This window comes from Siphateles boraxobius, unplaced genomic scaffold (assembly GCF_051911475.1).
Source record: "Siphateles boraxobius isolate OS27281-9 unplaced genomic scaffold, OSU_SipBor_1 1, whole genome shotgun sequence".
NCBI classification, from domain to species: domain Eukaryota; kingdom Metazoa; phylum Chordata; class Actinopteri; order Cypriniformes; family Leuciscidae; genus Siphateles; species Siphateles boraxobius.
Genome location: NW_027508699.1, coordinates 20,440,489 through 20,463,266, shown reverse-complemented (window position 1 = coordinate 20,463,266; position 22,778 = coordinate 20,440,489). Strand labels below are relative to the sequence as shown.

Below are 22,778 nucleotides of genomic sequence, written 5' to 3'. Positions count from 1 at the left end.
CATTACTCTAACAGATCTGTTTATAAATAAATTACTGACATCTGATTACTGACACATTTGGGCCATTATTGTCCATGTCAAACACGCAAGACATTAAAAGCCACTGCACGCGTCTTCATATTTTAGATTTATACACGGTAAAATAATCACTCCATAATCTAAAACTGAATAATTGGTGGGAAACAAAGGATTGGTTATCTTAACGGCAAATGAATGTGACTTTGGTCTAAGAATCAGCGACAAATGAAATCTACCCCAAGGTCAAAGTCATTTCATTAAAGCATATCTCTGATGTCTAGTCTTAAGCCAGTCTCAAATACACTTAATCCTCTCTCAGACAGACTGCAAACCGATCTATACGTGTGTCTTCTATTCTATGGCAGGGGGAACAAACCGAGAGAGCCAAACGAAGAAAACGATGGGGCACTCACTCGAGCCGGGCCAGGTTGTCTAGAGCTACACATACAGTATCAGCCAGAGAGGATAAGCATCACTGCACAACCAACAGACAATATAGAGACAAGAACCACAATTATTGACAAGTAACAGAATTTTGACCTTTTTGCATGATTTACTGATCCAGACAGTCTATAGATATAACAAAATTTGGGCACACACACAGCCCGAATTTTTTTTATTTTGCATTGATTGTTATGTTTCTAGCATGCTATATTGTTGGCAACAGTTCTTATAAGCCTAATTGATGGAGTGTTTAGCTTTTCATATCTTAAACAACCATGTAGGAAGCCACATCATGGCCATTGTCCAGGTTGACAAATGCTCAAATTACTGGGAGGGAGCATGAAGAATCACTTTCAAACATTTGGCACCACTGAGTCCACACCTTAAATTCATTGAAAGTTTTTGGGATGTGCAGGAGTAGACTTTACAGAGTGCTTGACTCTTGCATTGTCAATACAAGATCTTGACCAAAAATGTCTGCACCTCTTGATGGAAGTAACATCAAAACATTTATTTCCATCAAGAGGTGCATCAATTTTTTAAACCCAAACAGCAACTCTTTTTTTTTTCTTTTTTTTTCTTTTTGGCCGGGCAGTGTATTATTATATGATGTACTTTTTCTTTCGTTCCAGAGTAATTAACTAGTTACATGGCATTTACAGCTCAGGTGATTGGTTAAAAAGAATTGGGATGTGGAACTAAACACCCATTAGCAAAAGTGACAATCCAGTACAGTCCAATCCCCTATATACTACATATATATATATATATATATATATATATATATATATATATATATATATATATATATATATATATATATTATAACTACTGTAAATGGAAAAAAAATGACCAGTACAAAATGACAATTTCATGTTTCAGTGAACTATCTTTCATTTTCTGGGTTGTTAAGGTCACAAAGGAATTTGTCATTAACAGACTTAGAGAACATTACACAAAAGAAGCAAACACAGTTTGTATTGTGGCTTCAGTTTCCACAGGTTAGTCGCAGTAAATATCTTACTGTTTGTGCTGTCGATGCTACTAATGCTGTCAGCATGGTGAAGGCCACGTTGGATGTGTCGGTACAGGCTGAAACGTGTCTTGCGAGTGCAACCGATGCCTTTTAGTTTGGGCAGGTCCACTGAGTCACCAACCATCGACCGTCTGCTGTTTCCACTGGTGGACACTTTTTTCCTGGGTGTGGATGAATTAAGTTCCTGAGTCCCAAAACAGACATAATTCCACTCCATTATAACTAGCAGAAACCTCAAAATTAAAGTCTTTCATTTCAAAGGCACTTTCATTTCAAACTTCAAAGCCAAAAAAGTAGGTTAGGTGTGCCATGGGTGTGGCACAAATAATGCAGCCAAATAAAGCATGTTTGTATGGACATGATGATGCTGTCCCTAACCTGCTCTATGGCCTGAGCAACAGAACGTGTTACACTTCCCACGTCTGTCAGTCGGTGCTCACAGTCATCCCAGCGGCCATACGCCAGGTCAATTCCCCCAACAAAAGCAACCGATTGGTCGATGACTACAATCTTCTCGTGGTGTGCCCATAAGTAGACAGAGGAGGACATGTGATCCGGGTGTCTCATCACCTTTAAGAAGAGAGGAAGAGTTATAATCAATAAGATGTCACGAGATATGCAAAAGCAGATCAAAGTCACACACAGTTTACCTTTATGTATGGGTGAAGGTGCATTAGTGTTCTTTTGCTGTATTCACTATTGATGCCGAGTGCCAGCTCCACTTCCTTATACAGCATAACAAAGATCCTCACTCCTTGTTGCTAAAAGTAAATAAATAAATAAAAAGTAAATTATAGGAGGTCTTTAACTTACTGTATTTGCTTAGTCAATAATCGTATCCCTTAAAAATCATCTTTGATCACCAAAATGGCATATTGAAATGTTTTTTCACTTGAATGCCTTAAAATAGCTTGAATGTAACTCTACACCCTAGCTTCATTTAGTATATGCAGAGCCATGAATATGTAAATGAGCCCTGCCTCCATTCACTCATTCAGGGTTGTCTACAATTCGATGTATCAGAATGGCAATGCGTTTTATGTATCACTCTTTACAAAGTCAGACACATAATGGTAATTAATATGATTAGCCTTTTGTTTGAAAGTTATCAAACAGATAATAATGTTTTGCTAATGTTACACAAATCATGTTCCTGTTCACCATCTCAGAGTCAGACAGCTGCCTTCTAAAATTCAGCATCCTTACAAATGCTTTGAACAAATTAGTGGTGGTTGAGGAGATTGCCCCTTCTATGTAAAACGCTTTGAGTGCAGAGAAAAGCGCTATATAAATGTAATTAATGATTATTATTCTAATTATTATAATTAACTTAGAACGTCAGTGGCACATGGTTCTTCATAACATCGTAATATATATCAATCATATAATTCACCCGCTATATTGCCAAATGTACCCGATTTTTCATACAAAAAATATACCGGAAGAACCTGGCTTTTCTTGAGTCTCCCCTGCTCCGTAGCAGTTAATGATATGCTAAAGCCCCCCCCCCCCCGTGACATGATTGGTTACAAGGTAGTTTGTGACGAAAGAAACACCGGCAATTTCAAACCACGTTTTTGAGACCATCTTTTTTTCACTGCAGTTTTAAGGATTAAATACTGAGCAATGGTGCTGACTTATGAATTTGCACATGGTTTGACTTAAAATACTGAAAAGACATATAAACAACAATAAAAAAACAAACTTGATTTTCACCACAGGGGGTCTTTAAATTAAATAAATAAGTTGTGTGAATAAGTGAATAAGTAAATAAATAAATATAACCTTACTTTGATACTGGAAACGTGTGTGTGTGTTGCATTTTACATACATGGTAAATTGTGAGCATGGCACCAGGGACAAATGCACCAGAGTAGTGTCAAGAGGACTTACAGCCTTGCGTTTCAAAATGCAGTCGAGCCTCCAGCGATTTCCTTCCACCACAGGCCTCTTCAGAAAGATCTCAGGGCTCAGCCTGCACATTACAAACACAATCATATAGTAGATACAACATACTGCAGCACAAGCACACCTACTTTAAAATCTACATGAAATCAAAATGGACACAGCTTACTTTTTTAATACACATTCCTGGTCTTATCGTGCACATCATTATAACTCTTTTTTTTTTAATCATTCATTAAAAAAATATATCCTTTAATTTAAAAAGTAAAATAATATGTCTGCGGTTTAAGATCAAGGGCCCTATTTTAACGATCTGAAACGCAAGTGTCAAAGCGCAAAGCGCAAGTAACTTTGTGGGCGGATCCCGGCGCTGTTGCTATTTTCCCGGCGGCATAAATGCCTCTTGCGCCTGGCGCAAATTTAAAAGGGGTTGGTCTGAAGTAGCTTCATTATTCATAGGTGTGGTTTGGGCGTAACGGGAAACAAACCAATAAGAGCTTTATATCACATTCCCTTTAAGAGAATGATGAACGAGGTGCGCTTGTTCCATGGCGCAATACTATTATAACAGCGCATTTACCAGCCGCGCTTCAGAATCGGTTCACAGCCGAGGAGAGCGATGTTCTCTTCAGGGCCGTAAAAGAAAGAGAAGTGACAATGGGGATGGGACAAACCCACCCAAATTAGCTTCGGTTAAACATGCGTATAATAATTTGGGTAAATGTGTAAGCTTTATGCCTATTTTCCCCATCGTCATGGACACAACAATGATTTCCCTCGTGTTTTAATATTTTTCCTTATAATAATGTATCATTTGCAAAAAGTTAAATGCATCTGTGTAGATGAGAGAATCATCTACATTGTATGCGCGTTGTTCCCACTCTGTATTGTGGCCAAGCATGCGCGCTTAAAATAGCATCTGAATGTACGCGCAACGTGCCACTGACTTTAGACTAGTTTTTTTTTTCTGGTCAGTGGCGCAATTGTTTTATAGAACAGCAAAATATAGCATGAGGGAAAGTTTGCGCCGGAACACGCCTCCTCTTTGCGCTGAACCGACCCGGGGAGCGCAAGTGTATTTCTTAGTTAACCGACGTGTGTCTGTGGAGGGAAAAGTCCGCTTTGCGCGGGTGCAAAATAGGAATGATACATGCGTCAGTGTACAAAGTAATTTGCGCCGGGTGCAAGATAGGGCCCCAAGTGTTTCAAGTGTTTTAGGAAGGGAATAGTCATGTCATATTTAACTGCAAAGGGAATAGTTGTAATAGTCAAAGTCATAATTAATTGCAAACTCACATTTAGATTCGGCTCCATTTTTATAGTGAATGCCAATCAAATTGTTTTCATGCAAACTTAAATCAATGTTTAAATAGTTACTATTCTACAAGTACAACCACATCAAAAGCACATTTAAATAGGCAGCGATTTTTTTATATAACCACCCGCTCCCTCACACACACACAGAAGATCAGACCATTGAGTCTATTCCAGGAGTGATCTTTTTTAAATAAGACTGAAACTCGACACAAGTGAAGTAAGAGATACCGGTCTTGCTGTATAACAAACACCTCCCACTCTGAGCCCCTGATCCACTGCCACAAACTCTGCATGTGAGCACGTAATGTCTATAGCAACGCTACTGCAGAGCATTACCAAACAAAGAGAAATAAACAAAATACCATTTCATATCAGATTAAAAAATGCATTTTTCATTGGAAGATCATAATCAAGCCAGTCAATCTTTGAAAGTTAACTGTGGCTCTTTTCTTGCATCCCCATTTCACACTAAACAAGAGTATACTAGTTGACTATCCCAATTTAAACTTATACAAAGAACTATGAAGGAGTTAAAAAAAAAATCCTCTGGCCATGATTTGTCTCACTTAAATGAGCATGGACTGCCAATGGTGACCCCTTAAACAAATACATGTATGTCATGTGCTTTCTCCAATCACACACAACTACACAAACTATTTATAGGTTGCTTTCCCAGAAAAATGCAAATACGGAGACTTTGTGAAGTTATCAAAACACTGTTCTGTACGTTGAAGCGACCTGTCCAGTCCGAGATAGCAACATTGGCTCAACAAATAGTGTGAGTTGGGCCAAGACTATCTGTCTGCCTGAACATGTTTACTTCTAAAAGGATAAACAGCGAGTACATACCACCAGTCTGTAATGAAGATCTCCTCTTTGGCCTCCTCTAGTGCATTTGCAACATCCTCCATGTAGGTTTTGCCATTCACATACCTGGACAATTGAATTTCTTTTTCTTTAGTTGTCAGATATCACAGTGTAGAGGGTCGAATAGAAAGCTAAACATGACATTGTTTTTGTCTTAAATGGAAAGTTCATTAAAAAATTAAAATTCTGTCATTATTTACTCACCCTCATGCTGTTAAAAATCTGTATGACTGTTCAACTGTAAAACAACATTGGACCCCATTGTCTTTCATTGCATGGACAATAAAAAACCCATTGTGACCTGAAAGTCATACAGGTTTGAAACGACATAAGGTTGAGTAAATGATGTGTTTATTTTTGGGTGAACTATTAGATTAAATATACCATTTAGAGGGTATGTTCTCCTCCTCCCTGGCAAAAGATCCGAAGCGGTGGGACCTTAAAAAGGCCTTGCCATGTTTCCGGACAAAGCTTTCAATGGCCTGACCCCACCACAGTGCATGTCTGTAGCTATGACATTTCAGAACTAGTTTCCTGCACAAGACACACAAACAAACATAAATTGTCTACAGGTTGAGAGAGACATTTATAAATTACATTAAATTTGAGATTAAGTGAACACACCTGGACAGGTTCTCAATGCTCACTCCATGCTTGGTCTCTGTCTGTTTGGAGTCCATTTTGATGCTGAACTCATTGTCCACCAGCAGGACAAAGGAAATGGCACCCGTGTCTGGCTTCATGTACACCAGAAAAGAGTCCTTCACAACAAGCCACCTAAACAGAAAGCACAAAACATTTCATCATTAGACTCCATCACAACCATGAGGTCAAACCTAACCTTAAGTATGCTTCTCTAAAGCATTATTATACCGAGAGCAGTGGAAGTCAGCGATTCAGTGTCAGTTTAATCAGAGAATGAAAGTTGCACTGTATCAGTGGATCAGAGATAAACAGCTTGTAGACTCAAAGAGACTTTATGGTGCGTGCGTGCGTGCGTGTGTGTGTGTGTGTGTGTGTGTGCATGTGTGTGTGCGGGTGCCCGCTCTATCTGAATTATATATTTTCACAGATAACACTGCTTTTAAAGAGTGTCTCACAAATGTTAAAGCTCAAAGTGAAGAGCGCAGCATCACTGCATGAATGCATTTCATCTGCTCTTGTGATTTCCTTAAAGAATTCAGCAATAGTCTTTTTTGTTTTATGAGTAATTACCTCTTTGACCAGCGGTAGCAGACTTCATTGCGGCCACAGCAGTTCATTCCTGGTATACGGTGACCTCCTGACCTTTTATAAACAATACCTTCTCTGAAAGATACAGGTTAGTATGAGTGAGTTAAAGGGTGAATATCATGAAATCCATTGAAAACTTTGTCATATTTCAGATACTAAATGAGATCATAGATGTTGCAATGTACATCCTGACACAATATGGTAATGTGTTGCACATTAAAGAATTTAGGCTTAAAGGGGTCATATAATGGAACATGCACTTTTACAAGTTGATTGTATTGAAATGTGTGTTAAAACTCCATCCAGTGTTTTTGTTTTAATCTCCTTATATGTTTTCCCCTGCCTCAAATTGAGCCGTTCGATCTTGTGACGTCACTAGATCGGACGCCCCTCCCACGATTGATAATTGACAGCAGCGCTTCAACACAGACCCGCCCTGAGCGAGCTGTAATCGTAGTCCGCCATTGTTGATACACTGGAGCAGAATGGCGTCTAAGCGATTGTGGTGATCTGTGAACGAACAACGTAAATACTTTTATGTTTGCGCTAATCATTTCTCACCAGACAGCTTTATAAACGAGGGTCAGTGTAAATCTGGTTTTGCAAAGAAGCTGATCCTGAAAACAGAATCAGTACCAACTATTCGTGTTCCTGCTGCACCTCCAGAAGAAGTGAGTGTAACGTTTTATTAACCTTTAAATTTTAATCTTTTCAAATCACTTGCACGCTTCACAATGAATGCGGCTAATGTTTACACTCAGGGTATATTACGGCATGTTTTCTATGTAACATTATGACGTTCTCAATATAATTCATAATCCCACGTTTATAATGGTTAATGTGTTATTAAAAACTGTGTACGCAAGTGTTAAAGTAACACCAGGTAACTTTTCAACCTTCATAATATATTTCCAAGTCTCTTGTGATGGTACATCGACTTACAATAGGTTGAATGACACGTCTGCCATAGCCTGACGGGGTCTGTAGCGTTTTTAATCCTACTTTTAAACTTCGTGTTTCGGGTAGTAACCGGCGAACAAAGAGAACTACAAAACTCGACTGCTTTACGGCATATACGTCACTTCCACCACCACTTCCTTAAAATCGCAGGGCTGTCAAGTGTCAAGCATTGAGCGGGACAGTCACTCATTTCGGTCTTTTGTCACGCTCTCCCGCCACACATTGTATTTCTCACGCTGAAAAACTATTTGTAATATATTTAATATGCCGCAGCGCCCAAAACTCAGGCCGCGCCGCTCACACTGTGGAACAGGCATGAATTCAAGCGCGTCTCCTCTGGTGTTGTTCGTCTGGTGTTGTTAGCCAATCAGAAAATAGCACTATTGTATCTGGGTAACATTTAACGCAACAACCAATGACACCCCGTAGTCTGGGGTGTTGTTTTGTCTGCCTGACTATTTTACGGAAGCTATCTTATCCTCCGTTGTCTTGCCTCAAGCTATAATGCAAATCGATTTGTAAAATTTGCAGATTTATTTATGGTAGCTTGATATTATAATATTGACGATATATGGTTGTTATCTACCACTCAAACATTGCATTGAAGTATCATATAGATTCAGTAAAACGGTAACCAATAGACTAGGCTACTATAATGAAACTGGCTTGTAAACGTGATCATCGCGATCATTTGTAGTTAGAAAAAAAATAAAACCCATGAAATTATATTCATATGACATGCTGAAATATATGCCACTGTACCTGGGATGAAGACATTTCACACGCGACGCAAGCAGAACACCTGCATGTGACCTCCTCCTACAGTGTTCAAGGCTATCATGGTTGTCAACAAATGCACGATGACAGAGTTTACGACCGTAGTAGAGGACAATACTGTTTCCCAACTGTAGGGGGACCCCGAGAGCAAAAGTTACCCAGTGTTACTTTAAAGTCAGTATTTCAATATTAACCAAAGAACAAGGGGCGGAGTGAGCAAAGCTCATTATCATTTAAAGGCATATGCACTGAAACGGCGTGCTGAAAACAGAGCTGTTTTTGACCAGGTAAAATTAGTGTTTTCATACAATACTAATGAGAATTTTTAATAAAAGTATATTACAAAGTTTTCATTTAGACCCTAAAGATTCATATTATCTTGTACAAAAATGGCATTGTATGACCCCTTTAACGTTCTTAATTGAAACTACTGTCACAATGTAAAAATAAATCACTAAATATAATACAATTAATTCAGAAAGCCTAATTAAATAAAGTTGTTTACTTTATGCAATATATTTCAACATAAAATTAAAAAATTGATCAGTGTGAGGCAAAAATAAAACAGTAAAGCAAAAAGAGTGTGTCCTTACAAGCCTTTAGGGCCCAAGTCCTGAATGAAGGACAACTGACTTATATCAATAAACTCCATCTGGAAAAGAGAAACAATTCTGCTAAAAACTAGTGAGACAGAGACGCAGCTTCAATTAAAGAAGTTACACCAAATCCTCAGCTATATTGACCCTCAGAGGGTATTAAAGAGGAAGAGAGGGAATTTGAGAAGAGGGAGAGAGAGAGAATTACATATGTCCTTGATTAAAGCTGTTGGAATAGCACTGAGCTGAGAGAAAGAGCTGCACATTAACACGCACAGGACACAGTCTCCATCTGTAATATCGATCCTCACGCTGCTGCTTCATTAAAGATAACTCAACGTGAGTTCCATCAGGGCCTGAACTCTATAATCAAGTGAGATCTTACGGTGGCGTAGTATTTTCGGTACATTGCCATCCTCAGCAGCTTGTTTAGGTAGTCTTCCAGTTGTTTCTGCAAAAAGAAAAATGCATTTGTTAGTTGGTTTTAAAATTTAATTCGGTGGCACTAGTTCTGTACCAAGATAGATAATAGTAAATCTCAGAAAGAAAAAATGGAATTCAGTCTCCTAAATATATTTTTTGGTGATGACATTTAAACCTGAAATATGAAATCTAGCCAATGTAAATGTACTTAAAATATATAATCTATATTACCAACATATAGCATAAGCATTATATAATGTTTCTTAATGTTATTAATGAAAGAAGTTATACAATATTTAGAATATATATAAGAATATATTTATATTAGGACCTATATGTTGATTTACAAGTGCTACTAAGCTGAGGGTCCTGCTTGTAAATATTAATTATGAAAGTGAGCCTAATGTACTGGCTGAAAGAAAGAGCTGTACACTAATGAGTATATTAATTATTTATTCTTATTTATCAGTAGAATGTCCTTAAATATCTACAAAGAAAAATGAACAGGAAATATACATCAGAAACTCAGACCATTTAAAAAGTCAGCAATATTGAGCTTCATTCAACAGCTGGACACTTAAGAATTTCATCATTAGATTATGAGAATATTCTCATGTGACTCCCATTTATGATATGACAAGCAGAGTATTGCTATATATGCTCAGATACATGTCAATGATGTTGTGTGGGAGAGACCTGACCACAGACTCACACGCCTTGTGATGATGCTGATTACGTCATGTGATCAAGGGTTGGTGATGCAGTAAGCATGTAGTGACTCACCCTCCGACTAGACACTTGCTCCTCTCGGGCCAACTCGTCTCTGCCTCCCCGAGGCAGTGCAGGCATCTGCCTCACCTCGCTCCTCTTTATGCTCTTCCTTCTCTCAGTATGGCTAAAAGAGAGATATCATAGTCTGAGAGAAAAACGAGGAATAACAATAGCAAAGATTGAACGGTGAGAATGAGTAGCAATGAAATCTGAGAAAGGAGCTAAAGACAACAGGGGAGAACAGAAAGAAAAGAAATTAGATACTAGAAAATCAACAGGAAAAAAAATGAGTGTAGAGGAAGTGAGAATAATAGCTTATATGAGAATGAGAAGAGTATTAACTGATCTGCTGGTATTAAGAGTCATCTAGGGCCAATGAATCACAAGTGGCCATCTGAGACGCATTACCGCTTTTTCACAAAGAACGGCTTTCTCACAAGGCCGTTAGAATAAGGTAGAAGAAAGTAGCTTGCTGATTTATAATCATGTGATCCTGAGTGGAGCATTCTCATAACTTAAAATCTGAGGTAATTCAATTGAGATACCTGATAAGGGAAATTGAGATAACTGTAAGGGAAATATTCTTTACAAATTTACATATTTTCACATTTATGTTATTAAATGCCGTATTTACAATCAGTGCATAAGCTGAAATAGACTTGAATTAAAGACACAAAGGGATAACTTTTAAATAACTGTTTTCTTTTTTAATATTTTGTTTTAAAATGCAATTTATTCCTGTGATGGTAAAGCTGAATTTTCAGCATCATTACTCCAGTCTTCAATGTCACATGATCCTTCAGAAATCATTCTAATCTAATATGTTGATTTTCTGCTCAAGAAACATTTATTATTATTATCAATGTTGAAAACAGTTGTGCTGCTTAATATGTTCATGGGAAGTCTAATACATATTTTTCAGTATTGTATTATAAAAGTCTTCACTGTCACGTTTAATTAACTTGACGCATCCATTACGTAAGGAATAATTGACGACAGCCCGTTGAATTATTAGAAAAATAATGCACACCCGAGGTGGTAATGCGTCACGACGCGAAGCGGAGTGGCCGTTACACCTCGGTGTGCATTATTTTTCTAATAATTCAACGGCCTGAAATCAATTATTCCGCTTATACTACAGTTACCACACATCGAAACATTGTTCAAATGATGTATTTCAAGAAGTTTGTAAATTTTTTGTCATTAAAATGCTCTTGTATGTAGGACTAATTTGTTGCGCATCTAATCCCACGCATCCGTTGCTAATTCCAAAACGTCATTTTAGAGTTAGTAACGGAGGTTTGAGCCACTGATAGCAGACTAATGCTGGACATACTTAACGACTGGCTTAAACATTCTGTTTCCATCGACTGCAGCAGATTTTAAACACAGACTGAACGCGCTGAACACGCGTTTGGGCATGATCAATCATAACAAAGTATCAAATTACATTCATAACCGGCCTTACAATAAGTGTGTCCCCGGCTTTATGCAGTTATTAATGCAGTTATTAATGCAGTTATTAGAGAGAGAGAGAGAGAGAGAGAGAGAGAGAGAGAGAGAGAGAGAGAGAGAGGCGTGTGCTTCAATGTTATTATTTATTAATTAATTCAATTCATTTTAATTAGTTCGTTCATGTTTTTTTCCTAATATTGACAGTAGTAAATGAAACACAAAGTCCTATTAACAAGTAGGCTATAGGCCTATCAATAATTATTTATTTGTTATAGCCTATTATCTGCAATAATTACGAAAACCCGTGCAGCAGGACTATCAACTTTTTATATAGGTCTATTCAGTTTAATTTTCTATTGACAATATAGGGCTATATACTTTGTTTATTAAAATTAAACTGCATGTTTCCATTGATTGTGAAGTTAGACATCGAAAATTGCAGATCAAGCGCATGGGCTGCATTTTTTTTCTTGTTATGAATTGTATCCTATTTTCCGTTATTACAGTTAACTACGCGAAGTGATATGGAACTGTAATGCGGTCAAGACCTGCCTGGAACTACGTTAGCCGTGCGTTTCCCTGAAAATAATTGCACACCTTAGAACGTTCTCAACCAATCAGAATCAAGCATTCAATAGCCCTGTAGTATAAATCTGTGTAACCACTGTATGATAAACAAAAATGGTAAAAAAAAAAGATATTGCATTTTATTCATTTAATTAGGTAGGTTCATCAAAAAAACAGTGATGAAGTCAATCAGTATATGGGGATGATTAGGAGCCCATGATGGACAGAGGCCAATGGGCAAATTTGGCCAGGATGCCGGGGTTACACCCCTACTCTTTTTCCAGAGGACATACTGTATAGGTGGAGTAGGCCGTTTTTATGTTGTCCAGTATGTATGTAGCATTTACACTACAAATGCGTATTAATGAGTATATCTATAGGGCAGGGGTCTGACCTTCTGGTGGGCAGTGGGATCCTCATGAGGGTCTTGTATCGCAGAAGCTCTCTGTGCAGCTCCATGAAGTGCTTTTCTTTTCTCTTGACTATCCAGGTGAAGTTCCCATGTTTGAGCTCTATCTTAAATAACGCTGGCATTGCCTGTGGACACAACAGTGATGTGAGATCTGTGACATCTTTCAACCTTATAACTAGTCAACCTTATAACCTAAGACCTTGGACACGCCTCTCTGTTTAGAGATTTTGAAGCGGTCCGGAGCCCTGGTGAAGCGTTCCACATCTAGGATCTTGGCAGTGATGGGGGCAGCGGTCAGGTAGACCTGCGCTTCTGTCTCTTTAAAGCCAACCGTCCTGTACACGGCAGAGAAAGGGATACAAGAAGCTCCTGTAGGAAAACAACAGTGCGGACTGAGGCATGCCTGCGGGGAATGTGAGCTCCAGTGTGTGTGTGCTGAATACTTTTTGTGACGTGCTGCATCATGTTACACAGTTGTCCTCACATCCCTCATCGCACAGATGCCTGATTAGACAGATCTATTGTAACCCTTTTTCACTTCATGTCTGAAAAATGATTTGCAAAAGAAATCCTGTTTCTCCGGTCTCACTTGTACTACTAAACAAAATAAATAGATGTATCCCACACACTGATATAGCTTCAAAATCTTAATTTATTACAAAGTTTCATTCATGCGACCATCATCGGGCATCGTTTCCAAACAAGAAGTGGAATAAACCCAATTTAAAATACAAAGCAGCCAACTGTCTGTGACGCTTTGGCTGAAGAACCAGACAGGCGAAGCTTGATTCCAAACTATAGCAAAGTTTTAATGTACACAAGCAGGTGAACAGGTGCAGACACGACAGAACATAATTGTGACACCAACGAGAAAATTACAATCAATAATAGACAATCACATACCAGGACAGAAAAAGTGTCAACCAACTTCAATGGATCAACAATCAAATACAATTAGCCAAAATACATACATCACACGATACACACTATACTTCTATAACAGACCATAATAAACATCTAGCCTTCTAGTATTATCTCCAATTACCCCTACAAAACTGATAGTAATGCATCAAATGGATTATATGTGCCTGAAATAATAATAATCACTCACCTGAGGGGTTAAACTCAGAGTCCACCTCTTCAGGTTCATCCTCAGCATCTGAGAACCCCAGTTCCCTGGTGTCCAGGTTCTCAACAGCGTCACTCATGTCTGCTTTTATCCAATTGAGTTCCTTCTTATGGGCTCACTGAAACATTCAGCACTCTTCAGCCTGAAGGGTCAGCATGGCCTGTTTGAACACACACACGTCCAATCAATACCCTAAAGAAATGGTTCTCAACTACTGTAGAAAGGAAAAACAATACTTAATATCCTCAAAATATAACAACAAACCAAAAAATCATGCATAATTAGGATTGCAAACAGTTTAGCACCTTCTAAAATATTTTGCTGTCAATGTCAAAGTTGTGCATCCAATCAAACTCTAGTTTTGGATCAAACTCATCTGTGACTTTGTAGCTAGTAAAATTAGTTCACAGTTAAATTCCATCACAGACGGGTTGTGTGACATGCACTCATTCTTGATAATCATGAATATTAAATATTCACTAGCAATGAAGATAAATTTGGTTTGTGCCAACACTAATTTGTTTTGTGTTGTGAATCATTGCCTGCCAACTTAAGTGAATAAAATACTGAAATTCAATTACGTACCACTTGATGTCCGATTTCAATTCTGGGACCTGAAGCAAAACCAGCTCTAATCTTATTACATTGAATTAGCTGGTAGAGCAACCTGTGTGACTTTTTTTATATATTATTTTTCATTCAGAAATTAACTACGTGTCATTTTTCCATTATCATATTACACAAATGTTACAAGCACAATGTAATTTAATTTTCTTTAATCATAAAAACCTTTGAAATAACATTATTTTAAATTATACAGTAACAGTATTGTATTGTTACAAAAATGTCTATTTAAAACAAGTGCTGTTCTTTTGAACTTTCTGTTCCTCAAAAAAATGAAAAAAAAATGTATGATGTTTTTTTAAGCAGTACAATTGTTTCAACATTGATAACAGTAAGAGATTTTTCTGGAGCACCAAATCAGCATATCAGAGTGGAGTAATGGCTGCTGATAATTCAGCTTTGTAAGCACAGTAAATTACATTTTAAAAGAATTACTGATCCATGCTAACCATCCAAACCTTGACCTCCTAGTTTGCTCGTTTCTATTTAAAACATTTCCTCTTTAGATAAGGCCAAAGGTAAGAGGTCAAATGTCTTCTCCTGTGGAGCATGGAATATTATTCTAATAATACACACAAGATCAGATCAGTGTCATTCTCTCACAAAAACAGTTATTAAAAAGGAGGCCACATCCTGTTTTCTGTAATACCACTGGCAGCAAAACAAAGAATATTCCCCAAACGCAAAACAGTTTAGGAATCAAAGTGAAAATTGCTTTCAGAAATACAAAATCCAAGAAGCTGTTAACTGCTCATTCCTTTATATTTCCTTTAATATTATTCTGCCAGTTAGTAGTATGATTGAGAGGTTGAATATGAATTCAGATCTGAAGGTGACAGGATTGGTGAGTGGTGACCCATCTGAAACAATAAATACAGTTAATTTACAGAGTGGGAGATGAGATGATGTCACAAGAGAGTGATCGTATGTCACCGAAGGCATTAAACAAAATCATCATCACCAACAGATGATGTAGTGCTTCAATAGCTCGATAATCACAGCTGCGGGTTTTATGTCTAAAATAGAGAGTTCCATATGTGAAGGAAACAATATAGAGCAACACGGTATAAAGTACAAAGGGAAAAATAATGACTCAATTATTCTAGAAAAATGCTGAAAATGAGCAGCGGAGTCACCGCTTGTTACTAACACAACACAATTCACATCAACAAGTTCACCAAAACAAAATGTAACCACTAACACTACTTTTCAAGCCTTTCACAGAAAAAGTCTACATTTGTGTTCTTACAACAAAAATTTCATTATTAGAGAAACACACAGGGCGGCTCTCTCGATTTGTCTCAGAAAGACTTGCTTTCCTGCAGTCATTTTGCTGCCAAGCACATATTCTCTCTGTAACTACCCCACAAAACCTTCAATTAAACATAATGGAACATTTTCTCTTCTCATTGGTTTGTTTGCTGTGGTGTGCAGAGTACAGATAGATACTAACTGGTCTGTTCAGTCTGATCACATTATGGCCATTTAAAATGTGTGGAAGGGAAATTATGTGTGAGAAGCTGAAACGTCTGAACTTCCCATTTTACATGAGACAAGTTTAACAGTGAGGTGCGGCTATTTGGCAATCTGAACTCTATATGACATCACCTTTTCCAGTCCAGCTACCTTTAGAAGCTTCTGCTTAACTCGGAGAAACAAACCCAGTCCTTCAATCCTTAGTAGACAAAAAGTCCTGAAATCCACTCACAAACAAAGAGACAACACTGATATGTTTCAAATCATTCTTCGCTACAATGTCACTGCCCTCCGAAAATATCAATCTGGACTTTCTTTCAGTCAATGTGAAATTGGAATTCTATGTACTTTCTCAGTGTACGTTGACATTTCTGGTCTTCCTGTGAATGATTTGTCGCTGCAAATGGTTTCAAAGGGGGAAAAAAGTTGTCTTTGTAATATCAAATCAAAATATAACAACTTCCTTATTACAGCTGACATAATTTTGGCTGTTATACATTAGACATTATTTTAGAATGTTCCAAATTAAACTCACTCCGTCCCCATTATGGTATATGAAACTCCAATTTTCCCCGATCAAATAATTAACAGCCATACATTTTACACATAAATACCACACATAATAGTAAAATAGATTGACTATGGTGATCGTGTTTACTGTAAATATACAGGACGGTCTAGCTAGTGGGTTGTCTAAACAATAGTGGTACAGGTAGAGAAGTTCCTAGTTGAAGAAAGGACTCTCATTCACTCTTCCTGTTTGTAGGTGAACATTTATGACTGTGCCGTATCTCATGCGCGTCTCCCACCTGTGCACTGACCTTTAGAGCCAGCTTTAAAGAGATGTGCACAGATCAGAGAGGGGCAGTGAATCAGCTCACTCGGTTGGTACAAAATTGCATTTTTATGATTCTTTAGATATCGTCTTCTAGCCCAACCCCTACAATCTCAGAATGGAGCACTCCTGAGTAAAGGGGCATATATTTACTGTTTTAAGATTTATATACACACTTGCGATTTAACAGACAAACATCTGTTTCCGTGTGCTGTACGACAGAGACAAAAACTAGGCTAATTCCTCATATGGCTGAAGTGAACATTTAGGAAGCAATTTAAAAGCAGCCAAACATCATTTAAAACTATGGGAATTTGGGAAATACCATTTACTTCTAACCATGGGAATAGTTTGCTCATCAATATGCAATGTGTTTTTCCAGCAGCTCTCTTTGAGACGTGTTATATTGAAGAGGAAACAAAACAAAAACTCTGATAAAAAGAAAAGCCTTTGAACATATACAATCATTGGCTCACTGTGGCTCTTAATAAACAAATCTTGATGTAAATTATCTAAAGGTGGACACATGCAGTGAACTGTAGAAAATAACTGCAGTACATTGAGAACTTTGAGTGCTCTCTGTTAGACAAGCCAAGCTAATATAAAACAATAAACTCTTTCAACAAGTGTCCCACACTTTCATTTTCAGTATTTTCTCTTGATTGCCAAGAAAAATAATAAACATTTCTTAAAACAAGAAAAATGTTCTTGAAGCACTATTATATATTCGACATAGATATAGTAGGCTATATTATACGCACATATTATATATGGTGTATTTTTGTGTACTAAACTACAGAAATACACAGATAATGATGTGAGAGGAAAGGTCAGTGAGAACGTTCTGTAGATGAGATATTAGCTGTTGCTTCCTGACAACAAGTTCCTGCCCATTGTAATTCGCCATGGAGCCTAACGCCATTTGTGAGGAGAGCAATAAAAATATTATGCAACCACATAGGTTAAAAGCTTTATGAAAAACTGCTACAGACACTGGAGTCACTCGTGTGTGTTGGGGCACGCATGAGGCTAAAGAATTGTGAACATGGGACATAAAGCCACAAACAAAAGTAATCCATTCATCATTCATATTAGGATGGGCTGTGTCATCGAATGATAGTCTCCATGTAAGTTTCAAACGTCCTTGCCAACATGATGTGCAGTTCAGCAGGACTGTTTCTCCTGTTTTTAGCCTGATTTTTATTAAGACCTGTTTTCAGAGCAAATGCACTTTGCACCTGAAGCCAATTTATGACAGGACGGTGTTCACCAAACAAACCAGCACTGCAGTTGTTCTGTCATGTGTCTTTTTACACATGTTAGAGATAGCATAAAGTTCCCAGCAGCTCAGGGTCAGGAGTCTCTTGCATTCTGATTAATGAATGACACGATTCAAGTATAAGAAATAAGTAAACAACAACAGGGCCATTTAGAACACAGCCAATGAAAACAAAATTAGCCAAACTGAGAAAGTGTCAGACTAAAGGGTGTACTAAACGTATAGTAAATTGAGTTAAAAATGTAGTAAATTGTAGTGTATTGTATCCATGCCCTTTAGCACAGTTGAAAAAACACTAGACAGGGATTTTGGAGCTTGAGCAAATCCTAGTTGACTTTCCTCTCTCTTGTACACTGGTCACACATTCCACCATGGATACAAAAGCCTCTCACACTGGGGTGAGACAGGAGTCAAGGCATATCGGTACCAGAAAGATTTTCACATGTCACAGTTATATACACACGCGCTCGCGCACACACACACAACACACACACACACACACACACACACACACATACACATACACATACACATACATACACATACATACACATACACATACACACACACACACACTAGAAATTTAAAAGTCGTCATTCTTTCTAACTCTTCAAGCTGAGCAACAAGTTTGGAGCAGAGCATGAAGCAACAACAAACTGCACAAAGTTTCACTGACCTGCCCTGGTAGACGAGATTCCCACATGATAAATCAGCTGTAGCCTACTGTTTGACTCCTACAACAATGAAAGACTAACTCATAATTTCGCAGACAGCGTTAAGAGAGTCTCTCTCCTTTTCTGTGACTCCACACAGACTAACCAAGAGGCGGGCAGTGGGAAGTCATAGGCCAATGTCTTTAAACGGGGCGGGGCCTTTCCTGGATTCTGAAGTGTCAGTCGCAATCGCTCAGCCAATCAAGTTCAGAAAGTCACAATATGCTCCTCCCATCCGCAGCTGTTTTATGCATATACTAACTGATATCTTCCCATGAAAAAGAAGAAATGTTTGTAGTTAATGGTAGGCTACTGTTTCCCTCAGATATCAATGACAATGAAATCAGTGATTTAAAAAAAAACAAATGAAGACTGCTTAAATATCTTGCTTACATTTTTCAACAAAAAAAAAAAAATCAAAAACATAGTAATTCACAAATCTCATATAGAGTTTTAGAAGAGCTCTCAACAAAATATAAAAAATACCGAGTTATTTTTAACCCAAATTCTGGGTTCCGCCTGTTGGGTCATTTTATTGGGGTAGTTTTTAATATTTTTCCTGTAACTCAGCTGCTGTGTCATTTTACTGTCGATACAAATGATGAACCCCCTCGCATACCTACCCAGAGCTATGTCAATCGTAACCTAATGTTGGCTAGTCTGTGCCAAACTGGTTAAAACTGGATACATTTGTCAACGGTCATTTTCAATTCAATTCAATTAACTTTTATTCGTAAAGCACTTTTCACAATACACATCATTTCAATTTCCAAAGCAGCTTTACAGAAAGTCCAAGCAGCTTTACAGAAAGATTCACATAATTTTGTTCTGTTCTTAGAAAACGTCCCGAATGAAAGTTTGTATTACATTGTTTTCCTATCATAATATTACTCTACAAATAGGAAAACGACTGTAGTCTCACATTTTACCTTTTTTGTTTACATTTAGGCTACCTCGCAGCTAATGTCAAACGAGATCTCAAAGCGAACGACGCGCCGGCGCCACCATGGCAGTTTCACCTCCCACCTTCAAAGGAATGCGCAACCAGGCATCGACATCGCTTTCATATGTAACAAAGTTGCCATGCACACTCCACTGACAACAATGAATGAAAAAATAAAGCTGTTATTTAATGGAACAAAACGTGAATACGAGATTGTCAATTAATGTAGTGGAACTGCCTAAGAGCCTACACCTTAAGAAAAATGGTATGGAAACACTATTGCCATACTGTATGACTGCAGAAAAGGTATAGCCCTACATCGTTTATTGAACATTGATGGAGCAACAGATTTTGTTTGAAAATATATCATAAAATTGGTCTGTTTTGTTTAATTTTTTTTTTTTTACAAATAGGCTATATGAGGTGGCAAGTTGTGCCTTTTGCCCCATGTTGGGGTAAAAGGCTCAACTTGCCACTTCATACATTTGTATTTATACAAATATTTTAGCTAAAGTAATATGTTTGGAATAACATCTAATTCATACATGTTCAAAAGTATTATATTTTGATTTTAGATTTTCAGATGTCCACTTGAGTGGACAGTACGTCTATGGTTTTTAAATATACTGTAATAACACTGCAATACTGTGTGTATTTAATAAACCTTGAATAAAATTGTATAAATTCATGTAAAAACTATAAAATATATTTAAAAAAACTTTGTGTATCTTTGATATCAGAACATGAGGACGTGAGTCCATCAAAGATCTCTACAACCTGTCAAGGTACAACTGTGGAAACTCAACTGAGATGTTCCCTTCAGTGTACCAGAGTATGTCAATTTACCCTTATTGGCTGATAATTCTGATTAGGTTAAAAATGGACACCATCTTTTCTACCATAGCTCTCCTCTAAGAAAACCTAGCAATCACATGTTTTTAATCTCATCTGAAATGAGCAGTGGTTGGGTAATGCATTACAAGTAACATTCATAATGCAATCGGATTACTTTTTGATGTAAGGAGTAAAGTAACGCATTACAAGTAACATGGATTACATAATCAGATTACTTTTTGATGTAAGGAGTAAAGTAACGATTTTTCAAGTAACGTGCATTACATAATCAGATTTCTTTTTGATGTTACGAGTAAAGTAGTGCATTACAAGTAGCATGCATTGCATAATCAGATCACATTTTGACCGAGGTGAACAAACACAACTTCCTTACGTGAGTGAAAGTACAGATACTACTGGTCAAATATTACTCTGTTACAAGTAAAAGTTGTAAAGACCAATTTTTACTTAAGTAAAAGTACAGAAGAACTCGTTTTTAAAAGTACTTAAGTATCAAAAGTAAAAAGTAAATGTCAATGCATTGTTTTATTATTGTTGCATTGTTGTTTGTAATACTTACTATACCTTATGTCTCTGAATCCATGCCTGCCTACCTACCCTCAAATTAATATCAAATGTATTTCTAGAACACAGTTCCAGTAGTGAATGTGAGATTGAATAAGTGTATTCAATAACGTCCACAATGGTTTCGGACACCAAAATGGCTGTTCCCTCAAATAGTGCCCTATTCAATGTTTTTTGGCTTTTAGTATGAATATGTTAGCCTTTCTGTTATATATAAGCTAGTGTGCTCCCAAACAATGACAAAATTCGCATTTAGAAGACCGAAGCCAACGTTGAAATGGAAAATCAGGTTGATGTCAGAATCCAACGTCATATTGACGTCAGTCTCAAACATTGCAAGCAAGCAAGCAACTTTATTTATATAGCACATTTTTTAAACAACAGACGTTGCCCCAAAGTGCTTTACAGAATAATAACATGAAAGCCATACAACAAAACAGACATACTTTATTCAAAAGCTAAAGAAAATAAATAAGTTTATAAATAAGACTTAAAAGTTGTAATCGTTGGAGCTGACCTCACATGGAATGGGACCTACCACGGAGAAAGCATGATCTCCTTTTGATTTTAAATTACAACGAGGTACCTTTAAAAGTCATTGATTGGAGGACCTGAGAACTCTAAAAGGAGAGTAAGGAACTGTAAGATCACTGATGTACTGGGGGGCAAGGCCTGACAATGCCTTGTAAACAAACAAGAGAATTTTAAAATCAATCCTAAATTTGACCGGAAGCCAATGTACGGATTGCAGTACCGAAGTAATATACCGAAGTGGGGTGGTGATGGCGCAGTGGATAAGACACATGCCTTTGGTGTGAGAGACCCGGGTTCGAATCCACTGTGAGACACCAATGTGTCCCTGAGCAAGACACTTAACCCCTAGGTGCTCCAGAGGCGTGCGACCTCTGACATATATAGCAATTGTAAGTCGCTTTGGATAAAAGCGTCAGCTAAATGAATAAATGTAAATTCTCTCTTTCGCACCCCCGTTAAAAGCCTTGCCGCTGCATTCTGCACTAACTGTTGGCGGACAAGCAGAGTCTGGGGGAGATCGATATATAGAGAATTGCAGTAGTCAAGCTTAGATGTAATAAAATAATGAACTACAATTTCTAAATCCTCACTAGATAAAAAATGCTTTACTTTAGCAATGATCTCAGGTTAAAAAAAGCTTCCTTTGACAACAGCAACAATCTGTTTCTTAAAGTTAAGTGATGAGTCTATGATTACCCCTAAACTCTTTACATGATTCTCAGTCTTTAGGGATAAAGAACCCAAATGATCAGGAAAGCAAGATGAGACGGGAGAGCCTACAATCAAAACCTCAGTTTTACCCTCATTTAATTGGAGAAAGCTGCAAGATAGCCAGAGTTTAATGTCACTGTAACATTCTAACGCATTCTCATCCTTTGGCGTCATATGTGACGCCATATGACAAAACGGCGAAATACTACGCACATGGCCCCCTTTATCGTCAATATAACACGCACTGTGATGGGTAGGTTTAGGTGTGGGGTAGGGTCTGCGTCTCATATTCACGCTAAAGGATGCCAGTCAACTTTATGACGCCTTGGGTTCG

The 22,778-nt window shown here is 37.6% G+C and overlaps 1 protein-coding gene across 1 annotated transcript in view; it reads right to left on the bottom strand.

Annotated features, from left to right (window-relative positions):
• pld1a (phospholipase D1a) overlaps positions 1-18,973 on the bottom strand; it is a 36,479-nt gene extending 17,506 nt beyond the window's left edge. Inside the window, exons 1-15 of the mRNA XM_077228159.1 lie at positions 18,801-18,973; positions 13,893-14,070; positions 12,981-13,150; positions 12,764-12,906; positions 10,360-10,471; positions 9,539-9,604; positions 9,151-9,209; positions 6,803-6,895; positions 6,212-6,364; positions 5,972-6,121; positions 5,570-5,653; positions 3,392-3,473; positions 2,149-2,259; positions 1,877-2,068; positions 1,487-1,682 (exon numbers count right to left, since the gene is read on the bottom strand). Of these exons, the coding sequence (XP_077084274.1) occupies positions 1,487-1,682; positions 1,877-2,068; positions 2,149-2,259; positions 3,392-3,473; positions 5,570-5,653; positions 5,972-6,121; positions 6,212-6,364; positions 6,803-6,895; positions 9,151-9,209; positions 9,539-9,604; positions 10,360-10,471; positions 12,764-12,906; positions 12,981-13,150; positions 13,893-13,989 (1,708 nt within the window). The 5' untranslated portion in view covers positions 13,990-14,070; positions 18,801-18,973. The remainder of the gene's footprint in view (positions 1-1,486; positions 1,683-1,876; positions 2,069-2,148; positions 2,260-3,391; positions 3,474-5,569; positions 5,654-5,971; positions 6,122-6,211; positions 6,365-6,802; positions 6,896-9,150; positions 9,210-9,538; positions 9,605-10,359; positions 10,472-12,763; positions 12,907-12,980; positions 13,151-13,892; positions 14,071-18,800) is intronic.
• Between the last annotated feature and the right edge of the window lie 3,805 nt (positions 18,974-22,778).